The sequence below is a fragment of the Stenella coeruleoalba genome, assembly GCF_951394435.1.
Source record: "Stenella coeruleoalba genome assembly, chromosome: 5".
Taxonomy (NCBI): Eukaryota; Metazoa; Chordata; class Mammalia; order Artiodactyla; family Delphinidae; genus Stenella; species Stenella coeruleoalba.
In genome coordinates, this window is record NC_137150.1 from 115,813,954 (window position 1) to 115,838,656 (window position 24,703).

General features: G+C 37.3%; 1 protein-coding gene across 1 annotated transcript in view; it reads right to left on the reverse strand.

Moving 5' to 3' along the window:
* The window catches only part of SAMSN1 (SAM domain, SH3 domain and nuclear localization signals 1), a 135,986-nt gene that overhangs the window by 85,628 nt on the left and 25,655 nt on the right, over nucleotides 1–24,703 (reverse strand). Inside the window, exons 4-6 of the mRNA XM_079922283.1 lie at nucleotides 23,583–23,620; nucleotides 21,338–21,424; nucleotides 14,765–14,844 (exon numbers count right to left, since the gene is read on the reverse strand). Coding sequence (XP_079778409.1) covers nucleotides 14,765–14,844; nucleotides 21,338–21,424; nucleotides 23,583–23,620 — 205 coding nt within the window. The remainder of the gene's footprint in view (nucleotides 1–14,764; nucleotides 14,845–21,337; nucleotides 21,425–23,582; nucleotides 23,621–24,703) is intronic.

Genomic DNA, 24,703 nt, shown 5'->3' on the forward strand with positions numbered 1-24,703 from the left:
CAGACATATGAAAATTTGGAGATCATTTTGGATTCAGTGGATGGTCAGGAAGAACATTTCAACTGAAACTTTGATGGAAAAGAGCGAGCTAGGCAAATTGCAGAGGGAAGAGAATTCCTGGAAGAGGATACAGCCTGTGCAAAGGTTCTAAACCTGGAATTCTTGAGAGAATTCTTACTGTATACCTAAGGAAGAGAAAGAAGGGAAGAGTGGCGTGAGATAAGGCTGGAGATTTAACTAGGAGTCTTCAAGGAAGATTTTTTAAAGCAGGCTGAGGAATATATATTTTATTCTAATCAGAGGAGTGACACAACTTGGCTTATATTTTTATTCATCTTCCCTCTTCATTGAATTTTGATCATCTTCCTTTTTAAAGGACTTTTCCCAATAGCCTTCAAACATGCTCCGATCTCATCCATCTTTAATTCACAATCTTTTATTTACCACTCTTTCTACTCCCTTTCCCGGGCATGCTTCTCAAAAAAGCTAACTATGTATGTTTCCTTTAATTGAATCTTTTTAATTTCTCATCCTTTCAACCCATCTCATGTACTCATCAATCAGCTTTTGTCTCTACTATTCCATTTAAATTGCTTTTGTGGTCCAATGAACTCCACAAACTCCATTACTACGTGATATTCAGCAATATTGACCATGATGACCTTTAGCAAATACTTTCTTTTCTTGGCTTCTGTGACTATATGTTCCTGTGTTTTCCTTTCACCTTTTTTGGCTGTTTTTTCTCTAACTCCTATATGCTGGCATCTCATTTTCTCTCAAAATTAAATGCTTAAATTCCTTTAGAACTAGCTCTGGGCCTTTATATAATATTGCCATCATTTTTTTTCCATCTACACACACACACACACAGACACACACACACACACACACACACACACACACACACACACAGCTTTTAATACCACTTATATGCTGATGATTTCCAATTTATTTCTCTAAGGCTTTCTTCAGAGCTTCAGACTCACCTCTCCAACTGTCTATTTAAAATGATTTATAAGCCTGATCAAGAGTGACCTCTAGCCGCCCCGCTCCCAAACATGTTTCTCATCTGGTCTTCTTCAACTCACTGAATGCCATCTTCATCCACCCTCCTGCATATCCCACAAATCGGATTATCACCTTTGCCATTTACCTCTCTTTTGGTTACTTATATTTATCCCATTACCGAGTTTGGTCTATTCTCCAATATGTGTCTTGAAGCTGTTTCTTTTTTACCATTTCCATTGTTATCACCCTAGTTTAATTTTCTTTCATTGAAACTATTGCCAAGTCCCCAATTGGTTTTCTTTTAGTTTTTGTACTCCTTTAGTTGATTTGTAATATAAGGTTAGAGTTCTCTTTGAAAGATGTAAATCTGGTGATATTACTATCTCTTAAATGACTGCAGAAATCCCAAGTATTCTTTTAATAAAATCCAAAACTTAATTGGGTCTATAAGACCCACTTCTCTAGGGTCCCCACTGGCTCAGAAGGTGCAGGCCTCTAGTTTCCTAATCTCTGTAACTCTCCTTTCTCGGGGTTTTTGTATATGCTGCTCCGTCTGCCTGTAATGCTTATTCTCATTCTCTTGACCTGGTTAATTCCTTCCTACTCACCCCTGGAGCCTCCGCCTAATGTCATTTTTTTTCAGGCAGATCGTTCCTGACTCCCAAGTCCAAATTAGGTCTGCATTCTTTTACAGTCTTGTCTTTCACTGCAATTTCAGATTTACATTTTTGTGTCATCATTGGTTAAATGTCTTTCTTCTCCAATAGGCTCTAAACTGAAGGAAGGTAGGAACCATACCCTTCTATATAGGTATCATGCAGTAGCCTTAGTATCTGTAACATTGTTGACAGTTAGTACTCCACATGAATTAGTTAAAATAATAATATGAGGGCTTCCCTGGTGGCGCAGTGGTTGAGAGTCTGCCTGCCGATGCAGGGGACGCGGGTTCGTGCCCCGGTCCGGGAAGATCCCACATGCCGCGGAGCGGCTGGGCCCGTGAGCCATGGCCGCTGAGCCTGCGCGTCCGGAGCCTGTGCTCCGCAACGGGAGAAGCCACAGCAGTGAGAGGCCCACGTACCCCAAAATAAATAAATAAATAATATGAAATGAATGAATGAATAAATGGATGAGGACTTGATTTGGTAAAAGCTATCTATTTCTTCAAAATGTAATGATGCAAAAAACAGGATTAGGAATTGAGAAATGAGAGGAAATTTAAAAATTATTGTATTTTGCTTACTTATTGTTTTCCTTCAACAAAATGGTAATTATATGTGAATATAAATTTAATATTTTCATACATATATTTTAAAATTTATATACTATATTTTTATATGTAAATGTGCATATCTTTTAGTTCACTTGGCTCACATTCCTTAAATAATGTAAAAATTTTGTTATAAGTGTTGGATTAAATACACCTCATTTTCTGACACTTTGCTTGACTATTAGGATGATAGAACAATTTTTAGAAAATAGCACCAATGAATTATTTAACTGGATTAGTCCTACAATCATATTTTATGAGCCAGGATGGAAATTACTGGACTTCTAGTCTACCACCCTATTTAAAAAAAGAGAAAACCCAGAGAAGATAAGTGGCTTATCCAGGGAAAGATAATTCATTAATAACAGAGCTAGGATGAGAATCAAGTTTTCTGACTTTTTTTTTTTTTTGCGGTACGCGGGCCTCTCACTGTTGTGGCCTCTCCCGTTGCGGAGCACAGGCTCTGGACGCGCAGGCTCAGCGGCCGTGGCTCACGGGCCCAGCTGCTCCGCGGCATGTGGGATCTTCCCGGACCGGGGCACGAACCCGTGTCCCCTGCATCAGGAGGCGAACTCTCAACCACTGCTCCACCAGGGAAGCCCAAGTATTCTGACTTTTAATCCAATATTCTTTCTCACAAGATTTTTAGGAACCAACTAATTATCTAGTTACTAGTTATCTGGTATTGATGGTCAAATTAAGACCAACCAAACTCAGGGTTTTGATCTATAAGTTAAATATGATTCTCCAATATAGAGGATAAGTATCAGGCATATAGATTTATAGGCCTATCTTCATATATATATATAATATAATATATAATATATATGTCTTTATATATAATACATATGAATATTTAATATCACATATATTTATACATGTGTTCTCTTTCATATATGTATTTCACTACCAGGGAATTTAAATCTCTTCTAATTTTATCCCCTTCCTTTTACACAGGAGAAACTGAGGCTTATGGAGACTAAGTAAATCCAAATCATCTAACTGTATGAACTGCGATCTCTTTATGCTACTAATGAAAAGGAAGTTGGAAAGTAACATGATAGACCTTGAATGAAGTAAAATAATTTCCCTTTGTTCTTTTTTTGTTCTTAATTTCTGATTTAGAAAACTTTTCCTCCTAGTGATCTCTTTAGCAAGTATTCAAATAGAAAAAACCAGATCACCTGACATCTATAGCACATAATTTCTTCAAAAGCGGAAATAGAGGTTTTTAAAAACCTATTATCTTGGTTTATTTTTAAAGGAAGCTTTAATTAACACCCTGAAGTGAAACTTCAAGTAGTTTCATGTATTTTACATTGACAATTTCTCTGAACCTCGTAGTCTTATGACTTTTCACATATTTACTCAAATTTTGCCAATTCTTAGGGCTTTAGAAATGATTTTTTTAATGCACACAATACACTGTTAAGTGGAAAATCAGAATGCAAATTTGTATAAAAAGTATAAACACCACTCTAAGTGCCTTCTTTCTTCTTTATATACTCGGCATTTTCCAAGTTTTCTACAATGAAGACGTATTACTTCTATAATTGGGAGAAACTACATAATTTTAAAAATGTATTAAGAATATAGGTTTGTTTTAATCAAATCTATTTCTGCCAAAACTGTATCTCCATTCTCTTTCACGTGAAAGTGATTACTCTCTATTTATGACCTAAAACATACTCTAAAAAGATAATTTGTAAGGTCACATGATCAATTAACATTTAGTAACTCAATGGACAGTAATAAAACCAAGAGGATTATGAACTAGAATCAATCAATGCAAACAAGTTTCATCTCAGAGGTTTATTTCACTGCTTTCTTCGGAACTACAACTAGCTGAAAAGACAATTTGGAAATAATTCATTTACACAAAAGAAATATTGATTGAAGAAATAACTGGTGGAAAAATTGCCATGTTGATGTTAAATATACTTACATAATTATAATTAGAAAATGTATTATTTTTGTGATAGAAATTGAAATGAAATGAAGACTGTATCAGCACTTAAAATAGGGTTGGGCACAATAAAAAAAGTCATTGAATGAATAGGCAGGTGCCTACACTAATTAATGAAATAGAATATATTCTCCTAGAAGCCTTATAAGATATTTACTCATTCATTCAACACATATTTACTGAGCACCTAACCTCTGGGAGACGCAAAAGAGAATAAGACACTTTGTCTGCCTTGTGATGCTCATTGCTTAATATGAGTGATTTTAGAAAACAGTCACCTAAGTTTCTGTGTCTGTCCCTTCCCCTGAAAGGTGAGCTCTTTGGGGTTCCAGAGCTGTTTTGTACATCTCAACCCCGGTCTCTAACATGCTCAATAAATATATGGGAACTGAACAGTTGGTGAAAATACATCTGGAGGAAAAGGTGAATGTGTGTCATATGAGAAATACAAATAAAATGTGATGGTTATTCACAGGAAAGACTGCATCAAGTAAGGTGCGGAAAGGAAATGCATTTGCCTAGAGGATTAGCAGGCATTCAAACAGCTAAGCAATGTAATTTAGCATGTCTAATAAAGCCTTTTGTGTAACAGGCTTATCCCACTAGATAAATACAAATCACCCACTCAAGTTCTAACAGATTTCTGGCTCCTTCTTCTACCTCTCAAGCAGATTTTGGGGTGCATAATTCTGGTCTTGGAATAATGAGTCATCTAGGCTCTATTTTCCAAGACGCAAGGAAGTTACAAGTTCACAGCCATCTCTCCCCATTTCTGTGTGGGTAGCCAAGACTGCTCTTTGCTCATTGACCCGTAGGTTGCGGTCTATCTTTTAACGTGGAGACACTGCCAAGCCATCTGGAAGCTGCCAGGATTACACAAGTCAGAGATGCAAATGAGGTTGTGTTGGTTTAAGGGGAAAGGCTGCAGAAGCAATATCTTTCCTACTTGCATGTAATATCCTCTGCTTTGAAATTTTGAAGAAGTTTCTGGAACAGTTCATAAGCACATTTCTTTTTGGGGGGGGTACAGTCTCTAGTTGACCAAAAAATGTGAATGATAAGAAATTTAAGAGCCAGTATACAAATTAATTAATTTATTTTAAGCACCTGTTGGATTCCTAACACTATACGGAGCTATGGGTATAGTAAATTACATAGAAAAAATACAACCCTTGTATCTAGGAGTTATAATTTAACATACACAATAAATAAATGAAAAGTGTCAGGAAAACCTGGTTTAATAGAACCAGCCTTGGACTGCAGATAAGTGACTGCTCTGCTGTGATGCTCTGCTTTGTGACTAGACATGTGCACTTGAGCAAGCCACGTCACTTCCCTATATGTCTGCAAAATGAGGAGCTGGATCATAGGAATGCATTGTTGCTCAAATAAGTTTAGGGACATTACATTATATATGTATCCATTTTGCTACCTTATATAAACTCTTGGACCTCAGAAGAGTATCAAGGAAAAAGTGGGAATGAGCTACTATTAATCACAGATTATTAGCATTTGAAAAAGCCTTTGTATTCATCTAGTCCAACACCTTAATGGTGAGAAAACTGAGGCACAGAAATATGAATTTCATAGCCTAAGAACACAGTCAGTGGTAGCTCCAGGTCCTTTGATCCAGTTCTTTTGATTCTGTTCTAATTAAGTTATCTGTTAGTCTTCCCAAACGCATAGCCTTATTTTCATCGGGGAAGTCCTTCTAGTATTCATTGAGATTCAGTTGTTTTTCTTCCCACAGCTCTTTGATATTTTAACTAGTCATTAAAAACTCAGAAGTCATGGGAAACAGCAAAGGTAGGGTACAGTAATTTTTCAGGGAATAGAAGTAATATTTAAATAGTACCTTTCCATCACCTCTTCCTACCTAGTATAGCTATCATTCCTTTGACAAAAAAGTACTGTTGAGAAGAAAACTATAGAAACTTAGATGTTAACATGTTAATTATCTTTGGGAAGAGCGGGCCATAAATGGAGATATCTTGAAACTATTATATTTGTACCTACATAAAGAAAATGATTTGTTATAGATGGTTATTTGCCACAGACTCTGCAAATTTATATTACATCTTGGGAAATAATAAGCAAAGAAAGTTGTATAATTTAGCTTATAGTGTTCCCAAAAGCCAATCTGGAAAAAGAACTGCAAAGAGGATTTACAGTCTATTCAAGCCCATAATATTACAAGACTTGCTGCTGTACATGAGTGTCCTGGAAATGTTTCCATACCTGCTAAAACATGTCCTTTCCCTGAACCTCTGTTTAGCAATAGCTCAACAAGGAAAGGAAGGTGGTTGACGTGATCTGAGGATTTCAATGTCATACGAGAGAGTTGGCACACAAAGGTGATATACTTTATAACACTAAAAAGTTTTCCATGTCTCAAGAGAAATTGCTAAATTTTAGGGAAAGTTTTTTGACATTAAAAACTCATCCTTCTTTGAAGGAAATGCTTCTCTTGGGTCAGGAACTTTCTCAATAAGGACAAGTCTTTTTATGTTCTCTAAAAACACCTCCATGTGCCAGTTGAAAACAAATGTAACAAAGAACTATAGAAAACAATGCTCATGGCATTAAAATTATTGGGAAAGAGATGGAGAAACCCCTTAAATATGATACAGTAGGCTTAATATGTCTTGGGAGTGAGAAGAACTTCAACATTCAAATGTCACCCTTTTTAATGTTAAAAAAAGAAAAGAAGATTGACGTTGACATTCTTTAAAACAAACAAAAACAAAACTGTACAAAGATACCAGAATAACTGGGAAAGGATTCATTTCCTCAACCAAAATTATCACATTATCAAAGTACAGTGATTAATGTTTCATCGGTAACTTGATCGTTACATACATGTATACAAAGATGAATACGTATGCGCATGTATGTACATATAGTATATATACATTATATGTATAGTGAATTCACTCCCAACCCCTCACTTACTCAAGTCCCAACACATGGTCCAAAGCCCAGAAGAAGTTTGGTAGAAAGAAAGTTAGGGTCAGAAAAATGGTTTATGAAGCCGTCTATTTCTTCTTCCCTTAATGCCCTCCATCATTGGGTACATAATGGGTATCTCTCTTTGAAACTCTGATAGAGTTTAAACTCAAACTAAATATACATTTGGAGTTGGGTCATATCTGGCATCATAGTGTTAGGGGACTGAAACCGCCCGCCTTGGCCAGGCACCGTAGTAACCACTTGCATGCGTTATCTTACAACAGGAGATCCTGGTAAGGAATGTGGAACTAGCAAGCTACCACCAATGGGAAGAATTTGGGAAAGGTCAAAAGGAGAGCGGAGACTCTAGTCCATATGTCCTACCAACTTCCCAGAATCCTTCTCACTGGAATCCATCTTGGCTGAGTGATGCTCACGCCACCTGGAAGGACCTTGGGTCAGAGTGATTGGCCAGAGACAACCTGGAAACTAACCCAACTACCGTAAAACCTGAGATTGCAAGCCATGTGGCAGAGTTCTCCTGGGTTCCTTACCCTGCTGTTCTCTGCCCGGGAGCCCCTTCCCAATAAAGTCTCTTGTTTTGTCAGCACGTGTGTCTCCTCGGGCAATTCATTTCTGAGTGTTAGACAAGAGCTCATCCTTGGGCCCTGGAAGAGGTTCCCCTTCCTGCATCAATAGCACAGGATATTTTTATTATGTTTGGTTCCTGTCAATGTAAGGTCCTTACTGTCAACTTCTACTCTTTTGAAAAATCCAAGTACCTGGCATTAAGCACGGTTTCTACCCAGGGCACCACAAGCCTACAGCAAAAGGCCCTGGATAGAGTTTATAATAGAAAACAGACACGAATTTCAACTTTTATTCTGAGGGGAAGTCTTAAAATGGGATTAAGAAGAGTTTAGGGAAAGGACATAAATGTTCATTGAATATCTTCTAGGGGTAGTATACATATGCTGCTTCATTTAATATTTATAACAATCATAAGAAGTTTCTCTTAGCATCATTTTACACATAATGAATTTGAGGCACAGAGAGTTTAAACAAGTCCAAAGTCAAGAGTTATGACTCACATAAAGGTAAAGCAAGTTTGGTTACTTTATAGTAACCAAAGCTAGGCAGAAGTCCACAAGTTCTAGACCAAAACCAAGAGGCAAAATGTAGAAATTGACAGAGTAGCTGAAGCGATGGAAACTAGTACTGAGTGATTGGATTTTATTTTGCCATTGAGTGTAGCATGTGGATTTTTAAAGAATTAGGCCCACATTTTCAGGCTTGTGTTCCCTTTTAAAGATATCAACTAGTTTGGCACAGTTTAAGTTACCAGAATATGTTTGCTAGTCATTTTTTAAATTATATAATTCTTTTAAAAATGAGAATAATACTGGAACTTCCCTGGTGGCGCAGTGGTTAGGAATCCGCCTGCCAATGCAGGTGACACAGGTTCGAACCCTGGTCCGGGAAGATCCCACATGCGTGGAGCGGCTGAGCCCATGCGCCACAGCTACTGAGCCTGTGCTCTAGAGCCCGTGAACCACAACTACTGAAGCCCTCGTGCCTAGAGGCAATGCTCCACAATAAGAGAATGAGATGCCACAATGAGACGCCCACGCACCGCAATGAAGAATAGCCCCCGCTCACTGCAACTAGAGAAAGCTGCATGTAGCAACGAAGACCCAACGCAGCCAAAAATAAATAAATTAATTAATTTTTAAAAATGAGAATAATACTGAGAAATACCCAAATAATTCCTATCAACCTTTTAAGATGATCAAGAGGTGAAAATGCCCACAGATATTTAGAATTAGAACTTGGCTAGATAACACAGCTCATTCATAAAATTCATTTGTTACTACCAGCCATTTCCTTTTCTGTGAATAAACTAAAAGTTAAAATGAAGGTTGCTTAAACTCTTTTCCTTGCTTTAAAAGGGAATATAGATAGATAGATAGATAGATAGAGTATAACTTTGGATACTGAAACAAGATCTAGTCTGATTTTAACTTCATTTCACCAGAGACAAAAATGTACATTACATAACATTCAATGTTTTTTAATACCAATTAAAGCCAGTCTTTAAAGTCTTAAAGTTAAAAAAAAAAAAGAGGTTACATTCTATTCTAGCTACCAAATAGAGTTCTACTTCTCTCTGTTTGTGAAATGAGTTATAATCTTGGTCTTGGGATGCAGGAATCCACCTCCACCTGTCCTCCACCTGTAGCCTCAAAATATTATTAGGTAGCTCTGGTGGTTTTAAAATATACCCACAAATTGTTTTATACTGCTCTCTTCAAAAGATGGGTCATAAGTCCCCTCCCCTTAGTATGAGCTGGATTTAATAACTTGCCTTTAGCAAATAAAATAAGCTGGAAGTGATGGTATCTGACTTCTGAGACTAGATCTTAGAAGGCATTTTGGTTTCCTTCTTACTCTGTGACAACTCACTCTGGGAGAAGCCAAATTCCATGCTGCGAGGACACTCAAGCAGCCCCATGCGAAGTCCAACATGGTGAGAGACTGATGCCTCCAAACAGCTCCTCCCACAAGGAGCTGAGGCCTCCTGGCTGCGGCCACAAGAGGGAGTTTGGAAGCAGTTCCTTCGTCTTAGGCAGCCTTCAGATGCTATTTAATTCCAACTTCATGAGAGACCCTGAGCTAGAATCACCCAGCTTTACCACTGCCAAACTCCTAACTCACAGAAACTGTGGCATAATAAATGTTTGCTGTTTTAAGTCCTTAAATTTAGGGGTAATTTGTTATGCAGCAACAGATAATATAGTAGCTAAAGTTATATAATGGAGAAGAAAGTACTTGAAAATAAGAGCAATGCACAACATCATTAGTTCATCTTTAAGTGATCACATCACACATAAAGACTATTTTTTAGTTGACACTTTCAGGAGCTATTTAAATAATCTGTCATTTTGGCCTCTTTTTTTTTCCTGCCTTATGGTTTGTTCACAACTTTGCTTAGAACCACAGAAAAGTTGTCTGATGAAACCTAATGAGGGACCTGCCTCTGCTGCTTGTTAACGAGAGGATCACAGCATAACCTTAAAGCTCTTCCCTAGTCACTTGGTGTCATGACCTCAGTTAAGCTCACCAAAAAGCAATTCTGCTTTGATCTAATATACACACCTTTCCCAACAATGCTGTGCTGTACTGGATACAGTTTTAAGTATATATATATAGCCAATGAACTGTATGTAGTCCATAGATTTTTTGTTATTAATCTAATTTTCATCTGACAGACTAAATGACTAACTCCCAACTCTAGATGGTGATTACACTGCTTGAGAATTGAAGGAGGCTAGTCTAGATTGTACAGTCAGAGCTGATTCCAGACATCATCCAACTCTGTGAGCACAGTTTGGGTCTAATATCTTAAACCAATTAGGATTCAGTATTAGCAGAAGTAACCATTTTAAAAATAAAGTATATCAGTTAGGAATACATTCAGCTTTGAGGAACAGAAAACCTAACAATAGTGGCTTAAACAAGTATGGGGCTTATATTTCCACACAATAAGAAGTCCAGACATAGGCGGTCCAATGCTGATGCAGTTACTCAAGAACGTCAATGATGAGTAAAGCTCCACACATTTGCCTGCTTCACCATCCTTAACATGTGCCTTTTGCCCTGAGGGTTGCAAGATAGCTGCTAACTTACCAGATATCAAGTCCCAGCTCCAGGGAGGGAGAAGGGCAAAGGACAAAGCTTTCTCCTCATGAAGCTTTGCTTTATTTTTTTTCAAAAAAGAAAGCCCTCCCCAGGCATTTCTGACTACATCTCATTGGCCAGAATTGGGTTTCATGACCACCCCTAACTGCAGGGGAGGCTGACAATTCAAATACTTATCCTTACAGTTGCCATAGAAAAGAACATCAAAAAAGAGACTGATTGGGGGCTTCCCTGGTGGCGCAGTGGCTGAGAGTCCGCCTGCCGATGCAGGGGACACGGGTTCATGCCCCGGTCCGGGAAGATCCCGAGTGCCCGGGAGCGGCTGGGCCCGTGAGCCATGGCCGCTGAGCCTGCGCGTCCGGAGCCTGTGCTCCGCAACGGGAGAGGCCACTGCAGTGAGAGGCCCGCGTACCGGGAAAGAAAGAAAGAAATTGATTGAAAGCGTATGGAGTGATCTAACACTCTAACCTTAGGAAACCTAAGGTTTTGGGGAATATACATATATTTTTATAAAAATATAAACATATTATTTACATGTAAATAGATATAATAAAATATATTTTTATTATATATTTATATGTAAATATATAATAAATATATAAATATATTTTATAAATATATTGTGTATAAATATAAATATTTATTTTAATATTTAAAAAATTCATTCATTCAGCAACACTTTTTCCACGGAAGTTGCTCAGGGAGAAAATGTTTTGGTGCATTCCTGGCTGGAGGTACTTGACATTGCTGAATACCACTAGCACTGAAAGTAATAAATGTTATCCTTCTTCTATATCATGAATATGAATGGTGCTCTGAAGGCTGAATGCAACCAAAGAATTTACATGAGAAATGAGGCATGAAACATTTTTGAAAATATATTAGCCCAAAGTCCGTATTACTGCATATTTTATACCCTTTTCAATATGCTACAGAAGGTTTGAGCCATCAACTGAATGCTGCCGGAAAAGAACAAACAAGAACAAGGATACAAAAATCAAGGCTGGGAGTCAAGTTGCCGCAAGATGTTCTTTATGGTCGTTATAATGATCACAGTACCAGGCAGCTGGCTTTGCTTCAAACTCTCCCCTTGAGCACTTCTCCTGCAAGCCTGGTCCTCCAACAAACTAATCCCAGGCCAAGTAGACAAAAATATTCACGGAGTAAAGTCAGTATCAGAGAAAGCATTCCATAAATATCTTCCCCCACTCCGGCCACTTGGTTCCTTGTACTTTCTTTTACTTCTGAGATCATCTTCTCAGTTTGAGAACATGAAGGAAACATGTCTGGTTGAATGTATTCTGGCTGGAAATTCAATTCATGTTTAAATCTTTTATTCTGAATGTTTGTATTGTCCAAAATATATTTTGTAGGCATGGTCCTAGGGTAATAATAACTATAATATGTTTTACATCTTATGAACTTTATCCCATGTTAATGATATTCAGTAAAATTGCCAGTGATATGAATATATTCACCCTTTTAAGATATTATTCAGTATTTTGATCCTTTCTACTTTTATATAGTTCTAAAAAGTTCTGTAATGAATGCATATCATTCCTGTAATATGGAACAACTCTCAACTTTGTTTTTCCAGGAGGCTGTTCTCTTCCCAGACCAGACCTGAACCTAGTTGGGGCTTGTAAAGTGAAAATACGTGAGACATCAAGTCTGCAGACAAGTTCTCATCAACTATCTGGTTCCCAGAGTCTCATGGTTCATGTACTGAGCCTCTTCTGAAAACTCACATAAAAATACTGATTCCTGGACCTCAGACATGATAATTCAGTTGGACCGGGGTGTGGCCCAGAAATCTGCATTTTAAAAAAATACCCTAAGTTATTCTGATATAGATGGTCCCCAGGCCACACGTGGAGAAACGATGCTCTGGTAAGTCATTTGCTCACATGATGAGAGGCCACAGTCTGTGCCAAAGTCCATTCTTACGTATTCCACCAAAGGGCCAGTTTCCCCTTCTCACCAGAGAATGGTTCCCTCTCTCCTTCATCTTTCAAAGGGTAAACTGCTTCTACTTTTCTTTTCCTCAGTCACAAGGAGTTAATATATTAATAATTTTCATAGCGCTGCTTAATATTTAATAATACTCTGTTACACTGAAGTATTCTGTCATACAGAAAAAGTGTTTCTTAATTAACTAAGCTCAACTGAATGCCTACTGTGAATAAGAAGAGGGATATTAAAGATAGATAAGATCACCTCCCAACTCTCAAATGAAGATTTCTAGATTAGATAGCTCCTGCCTGTCTGTCACTGGGTATGAATTCCCTCAACTAATCTTTAGTGATAAACTACATAGTACATTTGAACGGTTACCATTCTAGAAGAATCATTTCTTAGCCAATTAAACTGTACAGAAAGTTTGGTGTTAAAGATTTACCTTCAACCCTTTAGTCTAAGAATGTTCTATATCATTTTCTTATTTCTAAGAGATAGTTCTATTTTTCTACTAAAGACCTAAAGAAGAATTCCTCTGGGCACAAAACATGTCAGGGGAGCTCTTACTATAAACCAGTTGTTATTTTTTCCTTGCTATCAGACAGTGTTTCACTTAAGCTCATCTAAATTTGGGAGGATGAGACTGCATGTTTCAGAGATAATCTACCAGCTGTGCTCGTGAAAGGGTCATTAAATTCTTGCAAAGAGTAAGAGGAGAAGGAAGGGGAAAGAGAAGAGACGAGGCTCTCTAACAACAACTAAATTTTTAAAAACATCTCTTAAATGCCAGCCATGAGGCTAAGTGCTTTAATGAAGTATTTCACTTAATCCTCATGACAGCCATGAGATATAGGTTCTTTATAGATTGATTTTACAGATGATGAAAACTGAGGCATCGAGAGATTAAGTAAATTGCCCAAGGTCATATAGCTACGAGGGCCAAACTAAGACTCCAGCAGAGCCCTGTCTGTTTTCAGAGCTCTCAACCGTACACTGCAGGAGAGCCCATTGGTTGACAGACTTCCCGGCGAAGTGCAAGCTGGTGCAGCAGCCCTCTCTCGGGAGCATAGTTCTATAGCTCCGGCGACATCAGAGCAGCCAGCAGGAGCTGTGCTTGATCAAAAGTTATGGCCCACTGTCTAACTCATCGGAGGACCTCCGACAGCCTCAGAAATCAGGCTGGATTTAGGAATTTGAGTTCCCTTTCCTCACCAAATCAACCCCTCATAATTCATATGCTACCTACCATCTGCCTGTGGATCAATCTACTGTGCTGAGGAAGGTCAGTTCTAAATTTTCTAATAAAACCATCAGAATGATTAAAGAGAACCCTATGGCTGTCAGAAAAATATCAAAAATCAGTATGATGACTGAGTTGGCCCTATTGACTCATATATGATTTTTTGTTACAGGGTGAATAGCAATGATTTGGCTGTTAATTAATGCTATGTTGTTATTATTAGGGAGGCCCAAGGTTCAGACATGCTTAATTGCTTGAACTCCTGGGCTAATTAATGCAAGTTTTAAAGGGCTATGTCAGAAATCACAGTATATGTTTTTACATCAAGCATAAAACATGAGGGACATGCCCCTCACTGAAGATTGCCAGAGAGTTCTAAACACTTAGCACAGGTTTTGCCAGAGAAAATCCCAGTATATTAATTTATCAAGTTCAGAGTTACTTATCAAGAGGCTATAGAGCATGATGTTTTGCATAATCAAAATGGTTTATTAACTCATCATCATTTAATTTTTTCATTTATATTCCAATTCACAGAGACATAAGCCTATGAATTACAAAACAGCCTGCAGTAACTAAATACAAAATAGCTACAAAGCTAAGTATTGTACACCACGTACACATCTATAACAAGATGATTTTCACCAAACACCGTGTAAATGTTGATTATTTACATTACCTGATAAGAAATGCCTTGGAGTTTTTTTCCTTGAAGAGTATGTCTATTATTACTCAAAAGAAAATCATCTTCATTTAGATCTATGAAAAGAGGTAAGCGTTACACAGAGATTATCAGAAATTACAAGATTTAAGAAGTTTAAGTGCAATTGAATACCTAAAAACTTTTCTTTAGTCTATTAAGGCCTTATATTGACTAGACCATGAATGTTTACTTTCTTAAAGATACACTGTTCTTATAAGAAACCAATCAAAGTAAAATAGAAATTTAACAAAAAAAAAAAACAAAGGATGCCTCTGACCAGCTGTGTCCTTGAGCAAGCCATGGAACTTTTCTGGGACTCAGTTTCCTTCCCACTTATAAAAGAGTAGCATCTGAGCTACTAAACCACTTCTAACTCCAAAATGCTATGAGGTAATGTTATCACCTCACTTGTTTCTGTTAAACCGAGCTTTCCATCCCTGGCATTTTGAGCTTCATTAGCTTATGTCTTCTCAACATGAATTATTTATGTTGAAATTCTTCTCTGCCTGCTTTGGTAAAAGCTTTGGAGTGTGTCATCCATTTGCTTGCAGCTAAATGAAACCTTTTCAAAAGATAGCAGCATTTCCCTTTCAGGCCCTGTAAAACGGGCTCCATTTATATAAATCTGACATACACAGTGCGCTAAAAGAAGACAGGACTTCATGGATCACTTACTCCAAGCCCCGTAGTTTACAGATGAGGATACTGAGACCCACAGAAATCACCTGGCCTCCAGGCCAATGACTTTTTCTTTCACCTTCACTCCCTTTTACTTCCAGTCACTACTACTACTTCAAGTTTCCACTATTCCTCATTCTTGTATTCTGAGGGGGAGGAAGGAAGGGGCAAGGCCTACCTTCCACACATAGTGAAAAACAGAAGCAGGTTTATCCCCCCATCCCCATTATAGCTATGGTTAAAAGATATATTAAATTCACAGCTCAGTCTCAGAATTATTTACACCACCTAGTTAATATTTCACATCAGAGTCACCACACTACAGGGCTCCAGAAAATGCTGAAATTTTAAAATGAGCTGGTTTTGTGATCTGCCTCTTTGAAGAAAGATCTGCCATCACACAGTCAGAATGGTAGAAACAGAGTTTTTACATCTTTTTCTTAAAATTTATTTTCTGTACTTAGAAAAAAAAAATCTTTCCTCTGTTCCTATATTCCTTTTCAATTCTTTTCTTTTTTGTGATCCCTCGAAACTGAATTTTGGAGAGCTCCCTCTATAATTACTCTTTTGGGCTCAGGAAAACACCAGTGAAGTAGACTCCTGTACTCTCGAATCTGGAAGCCACAGAGCGAGGGATGGGCACAATGCATTTATATCACTTCCATAACAGTGCAAGGCAGTAAGATGAGTGATTCATACACTACGGTGGGAAGAGAGCACCAGGACCCAGAGTACTCCCAGAAGATGCAGGGCCCCAGTGGAAGCTTGAAGAATGGAGATTGTTTGGAAAGGCAGAAGAAAAGGAAAAGTTAGATACAGCAGCAATACTGTGAACACTAGCCTATAGTGTGGAATAAGTGGAACATGTTGAATTAAATGTAGAAATTGAGATTGGTCACGTCAGAGGGCAGTTCTAGATATTGCACAAGAGGAGGTGAGCCTGGGTGGGTGAGTAAGGCCAAATGGCAATGGACCTTGAGTGCCAGGTGGAGGAATGTGGACATAACCCACGAGACCAGTGCTGCAAATATAAACATCTACAGAAGGCAAATAAGTAATTTAACTCAATGAAGTGAATTTTGTCAAGGAGACATTGGGAGATCTGTGGAGAGGTGAAGGTCTGTCCGCCATTGCTAACGGGCAGCCATTGTTCTCAGCTCTCTCAACGGAAATCACCTCAGACTTTGGACCTAGGATTGGCAATGTCCCTCATGTTTCTCAATAGAGTATAAATATATGAATTTTAAGGTAAAATTTCTTGATTTTTAAAATACTGTACGGCCTAAACAAGCTTTTTCTCAAAATAAATTTATTTCCAAAACTACCCATTTGTGGCCTCTGCTTAAAAAATGGGAGATTTATGAGGGTTTTGGACGAAGAAAGGGACACCAGGAAAATGGCATTTTATGAAGATTAACTCTTTGTTTTGTAATCTTACACATTTCATTTATTTCTAACCTCCCAAATGTTACCCTGCCAAAAACATTTATAAAGATAGGAGCAATTTGGTCCGAAGCAGCAACAAAGGCAATAGTTGAATTAGGCAATATGCAGGTTATATTTTCCAAAGACAGCCACAACAATATCTCCCATAGCACATGTTCTTCTGCAATGTGACCTTAGCACTCCTCCACCAAGAAATGGAGTTTAATTCTCCTTCTGCTGAATTGAACTGGCCATAGTGATTTGCTTGTCACAGGAGAGTGCAGTGGAAGTGATGTGTTGTGACCTCTAAGTCTGGGTCAGAAGAAGGCTGGCAGCTTCTACCTGGGTCTCTTGTAATACTCACTCTCAAGACACTTCCTTGTGTGATGTGTGAAGCTCCCTCTCATGTCTTTCCCTCCTGAAACCCAGGCTTTAGCCTGGGAAAAGCTCAAATTACATGGAGAGGCCACATATTAGTTCTCCAGTTGACAGTCCCAGCTGAGCCCAACCTGAAGTTATCCCAGACAAGTACCAGACATGTAAGTGAAGAAACCTCTAGATGACTCCAGCCACCAGCCTCAGTCATTCAAGTCTTCCTAGAGGAAGCCTCAGACATTGTGAAGCACTACCCTGACTGAATCTCTGACTGGCAAAATCCATGAGCCGAATAACATTTTGCTTCATGTCATTACATTTTGGGGTGGTTTGTTGTAGCAATAGATTATCTGTACATGCATGAACTACATCAGCAGGTCACAAAAGACAGTGTACATAAGAATGTATATTCCAGCATAAACATTCAGACTCCAACTACCCTTCAAATGCAGATGCAGAAAAAAAAAAGGGATTTGATTAAAAAAGCAATATCTCTAATCAGCTTCTAGGTGATTCTAATGGAAATTAGACTTCGGACCATACTCATGTAACTATAATTCTAGTAAGAACTCGCCTAAAGAATTGAAGGGATACCAAGATTCATTTGTATAAAACACTAGAACTCAGAGTGTTCTTGTCATTCAATTCAGAAAGGCTTCCTTAGAAATAAAAGAGGCCTGCTGTGGCAAGCAGTCTTTGCTTAGGAAGTTTATTCCCACATCAGAAGCAGACATTCAGGTGTGAGATCAGACTTCTCTCTGTCATTCCTCATGTAGTCCAGTCTAAACAGAGTTAAAGTACATGCTCTTGGGAAATAATGTCTCAATCAAATTGTGGTCCCTGAAAATTAAGCAGAACGGTAAATGCACCTGTGACTCTATACATTCACCATCTTGAAAATGAGGGTATCAAGCCAGTAAAGAAGAAGACTGAATAAGATCTCGAGAAGTTAAACTGAAATATTTATATGCTTATGCTTACTCTGAAAAGGCTGGCCAAATAATGATATTGACTAGAATTCCAGAAAGAATCTTTCAAACTAATGGTAACTCCAGTGTTACACTGGAAGGTCTTAATGTCTTTACCAATGTGGTTTTTATAATGAATCTCATCAAAATCATATGTAAAGAGGATTCATTTTAAAAATAATTTTGCAGCAGCATGAGTAGAGTTAATTTTCCTTCCATCACTAACCATGTTTCCTGAATGTATCCAGCCCCTTATATCCTTTACAAACATAGCCAATTATTTTCACATATTTTCTGTTTCATGGAATAGTCTATCACAGGAACACCATTTGAAAAAAATCTCTAAATCTCCAAGTGCGTTTTGTTTCCTTTACCATTTTTTAAATTTTGCTTTGTTTTTATTCTTTGTACTTTTTAGTATAAAATAATGAAAACCCTGTTCTTGAAGATATCTTTACTTAAATCATAACTTGATCTTGGGTAAATTCCAATTCATAGATTTCAAAGTTTATTCTTTTCAGGCTTTTTTCCCCCCCATAAAACTAAGGCCAAAATAAATTTAAAGATTTTTAAAATCGATTTTAATTTTACTAAAATGAATATTATGAATATTCTGCCTGTTTAGAATGCTAAAAATAAAACAATTAACATGAATTATAGATTAATTTGCCTTGATACCTAAATTATGCCAATCTTTCAGTTGTAAAGTCCTGAACACTCAATTTAAGCTGCATGTATTTTACAGATGTAGTCCCAGTATCACAGATGTAGATTTAGATGAAAGTATTCTTAGAAGAAGGAAATGGACTATAGAAACTAAAAATGCTTCTGGCTCTCAACTATTGTGATAAAATTTGTCTTAAGCAACATAACATAATCATGTTATTGGGGTATGCGAATATCTTTATGGATTAAAATACCAGGCACAAATCCTTGGCTAAATATAGCCTGTGGCAGTTTCGTTCATCAGGCTCAATACTCTTCAGGACTGAATTGCTGTTAATATAACTTGTGTCATGTGGAAAGACCATTTTGATATTGAAATTGAGAGGAATGGACTTTTTTGGTTCTTGAAGTATGTAATAGATTCTTTAGGAGTTTATGTCACTCCTATCATTTCCCTATAGGTTTTCTTCTGTTTTATTGAAAGATGGTCTTTACAATTTCATCATTAGTGTTCAATAAAAACACAGGCTGTGGGTGATAACAATGCACCTACCTATCTTCACCTCAGTAAACTTCACAGTCTGCCTATCCTCAGGCCCAGTAAACTACTCTTAAGTAATTATGCAATTAACAGCTAAATAGTAGTGCTTAAAATGAGAAAGAAATATTATAGGTTGATATGTAGGGCACAGATTGCTTAGAAATACTCTGAGCCTTCCAAAGGAAACTACTACACCCATAAAATTCAAGTCCACAACTTGTGGCTCTCCCTCTCCCACTAAATGTCTCCCTACAATTTACAATGGAACCGACAGCCTTGGTCTCAGGCCATCAACTCTTTCTAGCACAGCATTAATCCCTAAGAAATGTCCTGTGACTCAGCTGGTACTGCTGAAATGTCAGCTGAACTTCTTAGGCACACATGCACACACACACACACACACACACACACACACACACACACTCACACACATACACAGACTGAACACAGGGGTGCTTAAAAATCTGAGAAATATCAAAGCTGAAAAGTCTTCTTTAAAGGCTTTCTTTTTTGTTCTCTGACAATGAAAAGATCACTAATCAGAAGCACCTCAACTCAGGCCAAGATTTTTTGCTGCTTTGTCAGTGTAGCTATAATAGAATTACTTACCTACTCCTGCTAAATTTAAAACAAAAACAAAACCCACAGCATTTTACAAAAAGGATGTTAAAGAAAATAGAATACTTGAAGAGTTTTATGGCAAAATTTATGACTAAAAATAATCTGTAATATAGTTATACCTTCTTTATTCACAGATTAATGTACAATAATCTAAAAGTAACACGTGCTTATTAAAGAGATGGATGAATGAATGGATGGGTGGATGAATGTTTGATTAACTAACTGAGGTGTGAATGAATACAGCTAGCATTCATGAGGTGAAGAGAGAATCCAATCAAAACACAATATTAATAAAAGATTTCCTATAATTAAAAGAAAATATCTAAAATAATCCCAAAATGTTTCACCTATTTATTTATTTATAATGGAGAAATCTGTGAATATTTAAAAATTAAGTTAAAACTATTTACCAAAACATTATTCAATCTTGGATAAAATTGATATATTTCAAAGGAAAATGATTATTTTCATAAATAATTACTTTGTAAATCTATGAGCTCCTTCATGGAGCTCAAAAGGCAAAATCTGAACAGAGTGTATAATCAAACCATTAAATTCCTGACTATAAAAATACATTATAATTCCCTTTGTCCTCAAATATTAAAAAATCTTTTAAAATTAAAAATCAGAAACTCTTAAATAATCAATAACTAATATGAGCAATTATTTCTTGTTCCAGTAACATTGGAAGGTGAATACCAAGCAGATCAACTTTTTATGTTCTTGTTCATCTTTCTGAACTCTTACGTCTTCCCAAAGTTAAGTAATTTTAATTACTTACGTCTTCCCAAAGTTAAGTAATTTTAATTATGAAGTCTTCTATTATTAATACATTTTCCTATACCTGACTGCTAATTTGCTTTTCTTGGGATTTTTTAAATCATAAAATGACATAATTTTGCATTAATAGTCAAGTTTATTTCTCTTAAATTCTTAAAGAAAACCTAAAAATCACAACTGTTAATATATTTTTGCATTCTTTTAGACATTAAAGACTTTCAAATATTTTTGCAACTGATTCTTTGCTTCAACAGGCAACTTAATTACATTCTACTTCCTTTCTGCATGTCTGTGTGTATCTACACACACACACACACACACACACACGTATATATTCTATTAATAATGTATACATTCTATTCTATTAGTTTTTCCTTTTTAAGTAGACCACAGTGCACTGCTTATTTTAATGAAGAAAGATGTAAATTTTTCTTACCTGCCCTTTAAACTGCTTTGGGAAAATGCAAAGTCAGCTGAACTAAATTTAGCAATTACCTTTTAGCTGACAGAGTCTTCTGATGTGGGAATCATTCTCAGGCTTGCTGGGTTCCTGCCAAGTTGTGTCATTCACAGTTTTTCCGTCTAAAGCAAAGCAGAAGATTGGTTAGAAGAATTCACGGTAACATCTGTGTAAGAAATTTGATATCAAAACAAGTTCAGCACACGGTTGTAACTTGGTAAGTAATATGTTAAGAAACCATTGTGGGGGCTTCCCTGGTGGCGCAGTGGTTGAGAGTCCGCCTGCCAATGCAGGGGACACGGGGTCGTGCCCCAGTCCGGGAAGATCCCACATGCCGCGGAGCAGCTGGGCCCGTGAACCATGGCCGCTGAGCCTGCGCGTCCCGAGCCTGTGCTCCGCAGCGGGAAAAAAAGAAAGCATTGTGGTCCATTCTGGGGAGTTCTGGTCCCTGATGGACACTCCCAGATGTTCTGTGGGCTCCCATTTATTTCCATAAACTACATAAGCACTCAAGCATAGATGGTAGAAGGTTGCTACTGAAATACATCTTGATAGCTTTTGATTACATTATTCTTTGGAGTATTTTTCTTGAATTAATAACCATTTATTTTTTATACATCAATTAAAGTAGCTCCACCCTCCACATTCTTCACTGTTTTTTGTTTTTTTGTTTTTTTGGCGGTACGGGGGCCTCTCACTGTTGTGGCCTCTCCCGTTGCGGAGCACAGGCCCCAGACGCGCAGGCTCAGCGGCCATGGCCCACGGGCCCAGCCGCTCCGCGGCATGTGGGACCTTCCCGGACCGGGGCACGAACCCGTGTCCCCTGCATCGGCAGGCGGACTCTCAACCACTGCGCCACCAGGGAAGCCCTTTTCACTGTTTTTAACAAAATGATTAAGTAAGCGTGTAGAGAGAACATTGAGTTGTTTCAAGAAACGCTTAAGATCCTTGACTGGGAGAACCATGATTTCCCCAGACTTGTCCTTCTAACACGTGGAGCAGGGTCTAGACATGTTGTAAAGAAGTGAACTGCACCAGAATAAAGAACTGGAATCCCTTCTAATCTGTTTACTGAAGACTAAGCATCCCACATGCTGTATCACACCATTGATAAAGCAAATTTTAAATAATGCGACAAAAGCATCACACAAACTCAGCATGCTGTGCTGTTTCTAAAGTCAGTATTTGCTCTCATATTTGACTACAGAGAAGGCAGGTGATCATCAAGAATTATATTGGCATGGACACATCTAGAGTCCTACGTGCACAAACTGAATATGCTATGAGAAGGGCATATATAAATGGAAAATAAAAGAGTGACTACTTCCTTTTATTTCAGATCATGCACTATTCAAATCAGGGCTAGTATTCAAAATATTTAGCAACTACTGCCCACAGGGCCTTGACTAATGAGATGGGACTCAGCCCCTGTAGATGTTGCCACTGGAAGAATATCAGACCCAATTAAAATGCAGATGCCCTTGGTAGATGCATCCATGGGCGATCATGACTTTGGCCTGAGTGTGCTTTTCATGCCCTATCCAGGAACCTGGTTTTGAAAAGAGGAAAAAGGGGATTTGAGCATCCGACTTCTAGGTGCTGCTGGGGAAAAAGGGTACCCACAAGTTTGATGAACTGCATAAAAAATGAATTATTAACTGAATAATCCAGTTGTTTTGTCACTACAAATGTTTTATAATTCCTATAAAACATTCTATTTTTCTATATTCTGTAAAGGAAAGAGAGATATCTTCCATTAACTTTCTAAAAATAATTAGATATTTACTTTAAAATTAAAATACAAATCAAGCCAATTGCCCCTATTATTACTATGGGTACTGTAACCACAGAAACTGAAGAAAAGCTCTGGTGCTTGAAATGCTGAGGAAAGTCTTTCATAATTCAACCATTTTTTATTTCTTTTTTATTCATTCCTAGATTCCTAGATATGAAAAGATATCTAAGAGATCATCTTGAGCATGGACCTTCCAAGCTGAAGTTGGGAAATTGGAAGATAGTCAGCCAATAAGCCAAAAAGAATTATTTTTTTTAATATAAAAGGAAATTATTCTGAATAAATCAATGGTTTATTTGTCTTAGCCATTTAAAATTAGAATGGAACCACATGTCTTTTTTTTAAATTTCTTCTATAAAATTCAAAGACAAATCAATTTGACTTTCATCCATTACTTTCTGTTGCTTTATGGCATTAGCAGCAGAAAATCACTCTTAGAGAAAGAGAACATATCATCTGCATGAGTAATCTTATGAATTACTAACCAAATACTTTGCTTTCAGACATAGATCTCCGGATTGACCTAGAAAAAAAAAGAAACCAATATTTAAGTCTAGATTTAATCATTTATGTTTTAAGTGAACAGAAATTAGATCACTTAGACATGTGTGCAATGTCCTGGAGAGCAGGAATAAATTCTAAGTTCTACATAAGGGCCTGAATCTTCCTGACTCTGGATGGCAAAGTACAGCTAATACATATTGCCTGGAAATTTCCGTGCAATATGAAGAAACTAACTTTCATAAATCTCACCACCCCACCCCTGCAAAAAAAAAAAGAGGGTAGGCCATTTCTACATGAATGCATCTCAAGATAATCAAATAGTTCATATGGGAAAGTTCTTTTTCAAATAATTCTATTCAATAAATACAGAAAGAACATTGCAAATTGAATGTAACTATTGTACAATCCCTAATGAAACAATAAATCGGGGCAGTAATTACCAGTTGCTGTTAAAGTTTTTAATTGAAAGGCCGATGGGCAACTTAGTGCTGGATGGATCAGTCTGATACCATCTGAACCCATTAAGCAACTTCACAGTTGTAAAAATAGAGACAACCAGATATATGAGCTTCCAATGTAATGCAACAGGAAATATACAGTCACTGATGACCTACTTTTAAAATATATACAGATAGATAATCAAACTTGAATCTTATCAAGCCTGGAGATCTAACTAAAAATTTACAGGAAACAGAAGAGAGAACACATGTTTAAAACACACACAAACACACACACATACACACACACACACATACACACACACAAGGATGCAATCAGTAAAATTAAAAAATATGGAAAATTCCTCAGAACGAATAATCCAGTTTCTTCTGCAAATAAATGGGGAGAAAAACCTATAAATTAAGAAACATGAACAAAATGCATCACATGGCTCTTCTTTGGATCGTGATTCAAATAAACTAGCTACTGTTAAAAAAGCTCTTGAGGCTATCAGAGACATTTTAATACTGACTGTATACTTGGTGATATTAGGTTATTTTTCTTATTTTGTTCTAGTACGGCTGTGGTGTTGTGGCTATGTTTAAAAAAAACAATTCTTGTTTCTTAATGATATACTGGAACATGAAATTGTCTGATATGCTTT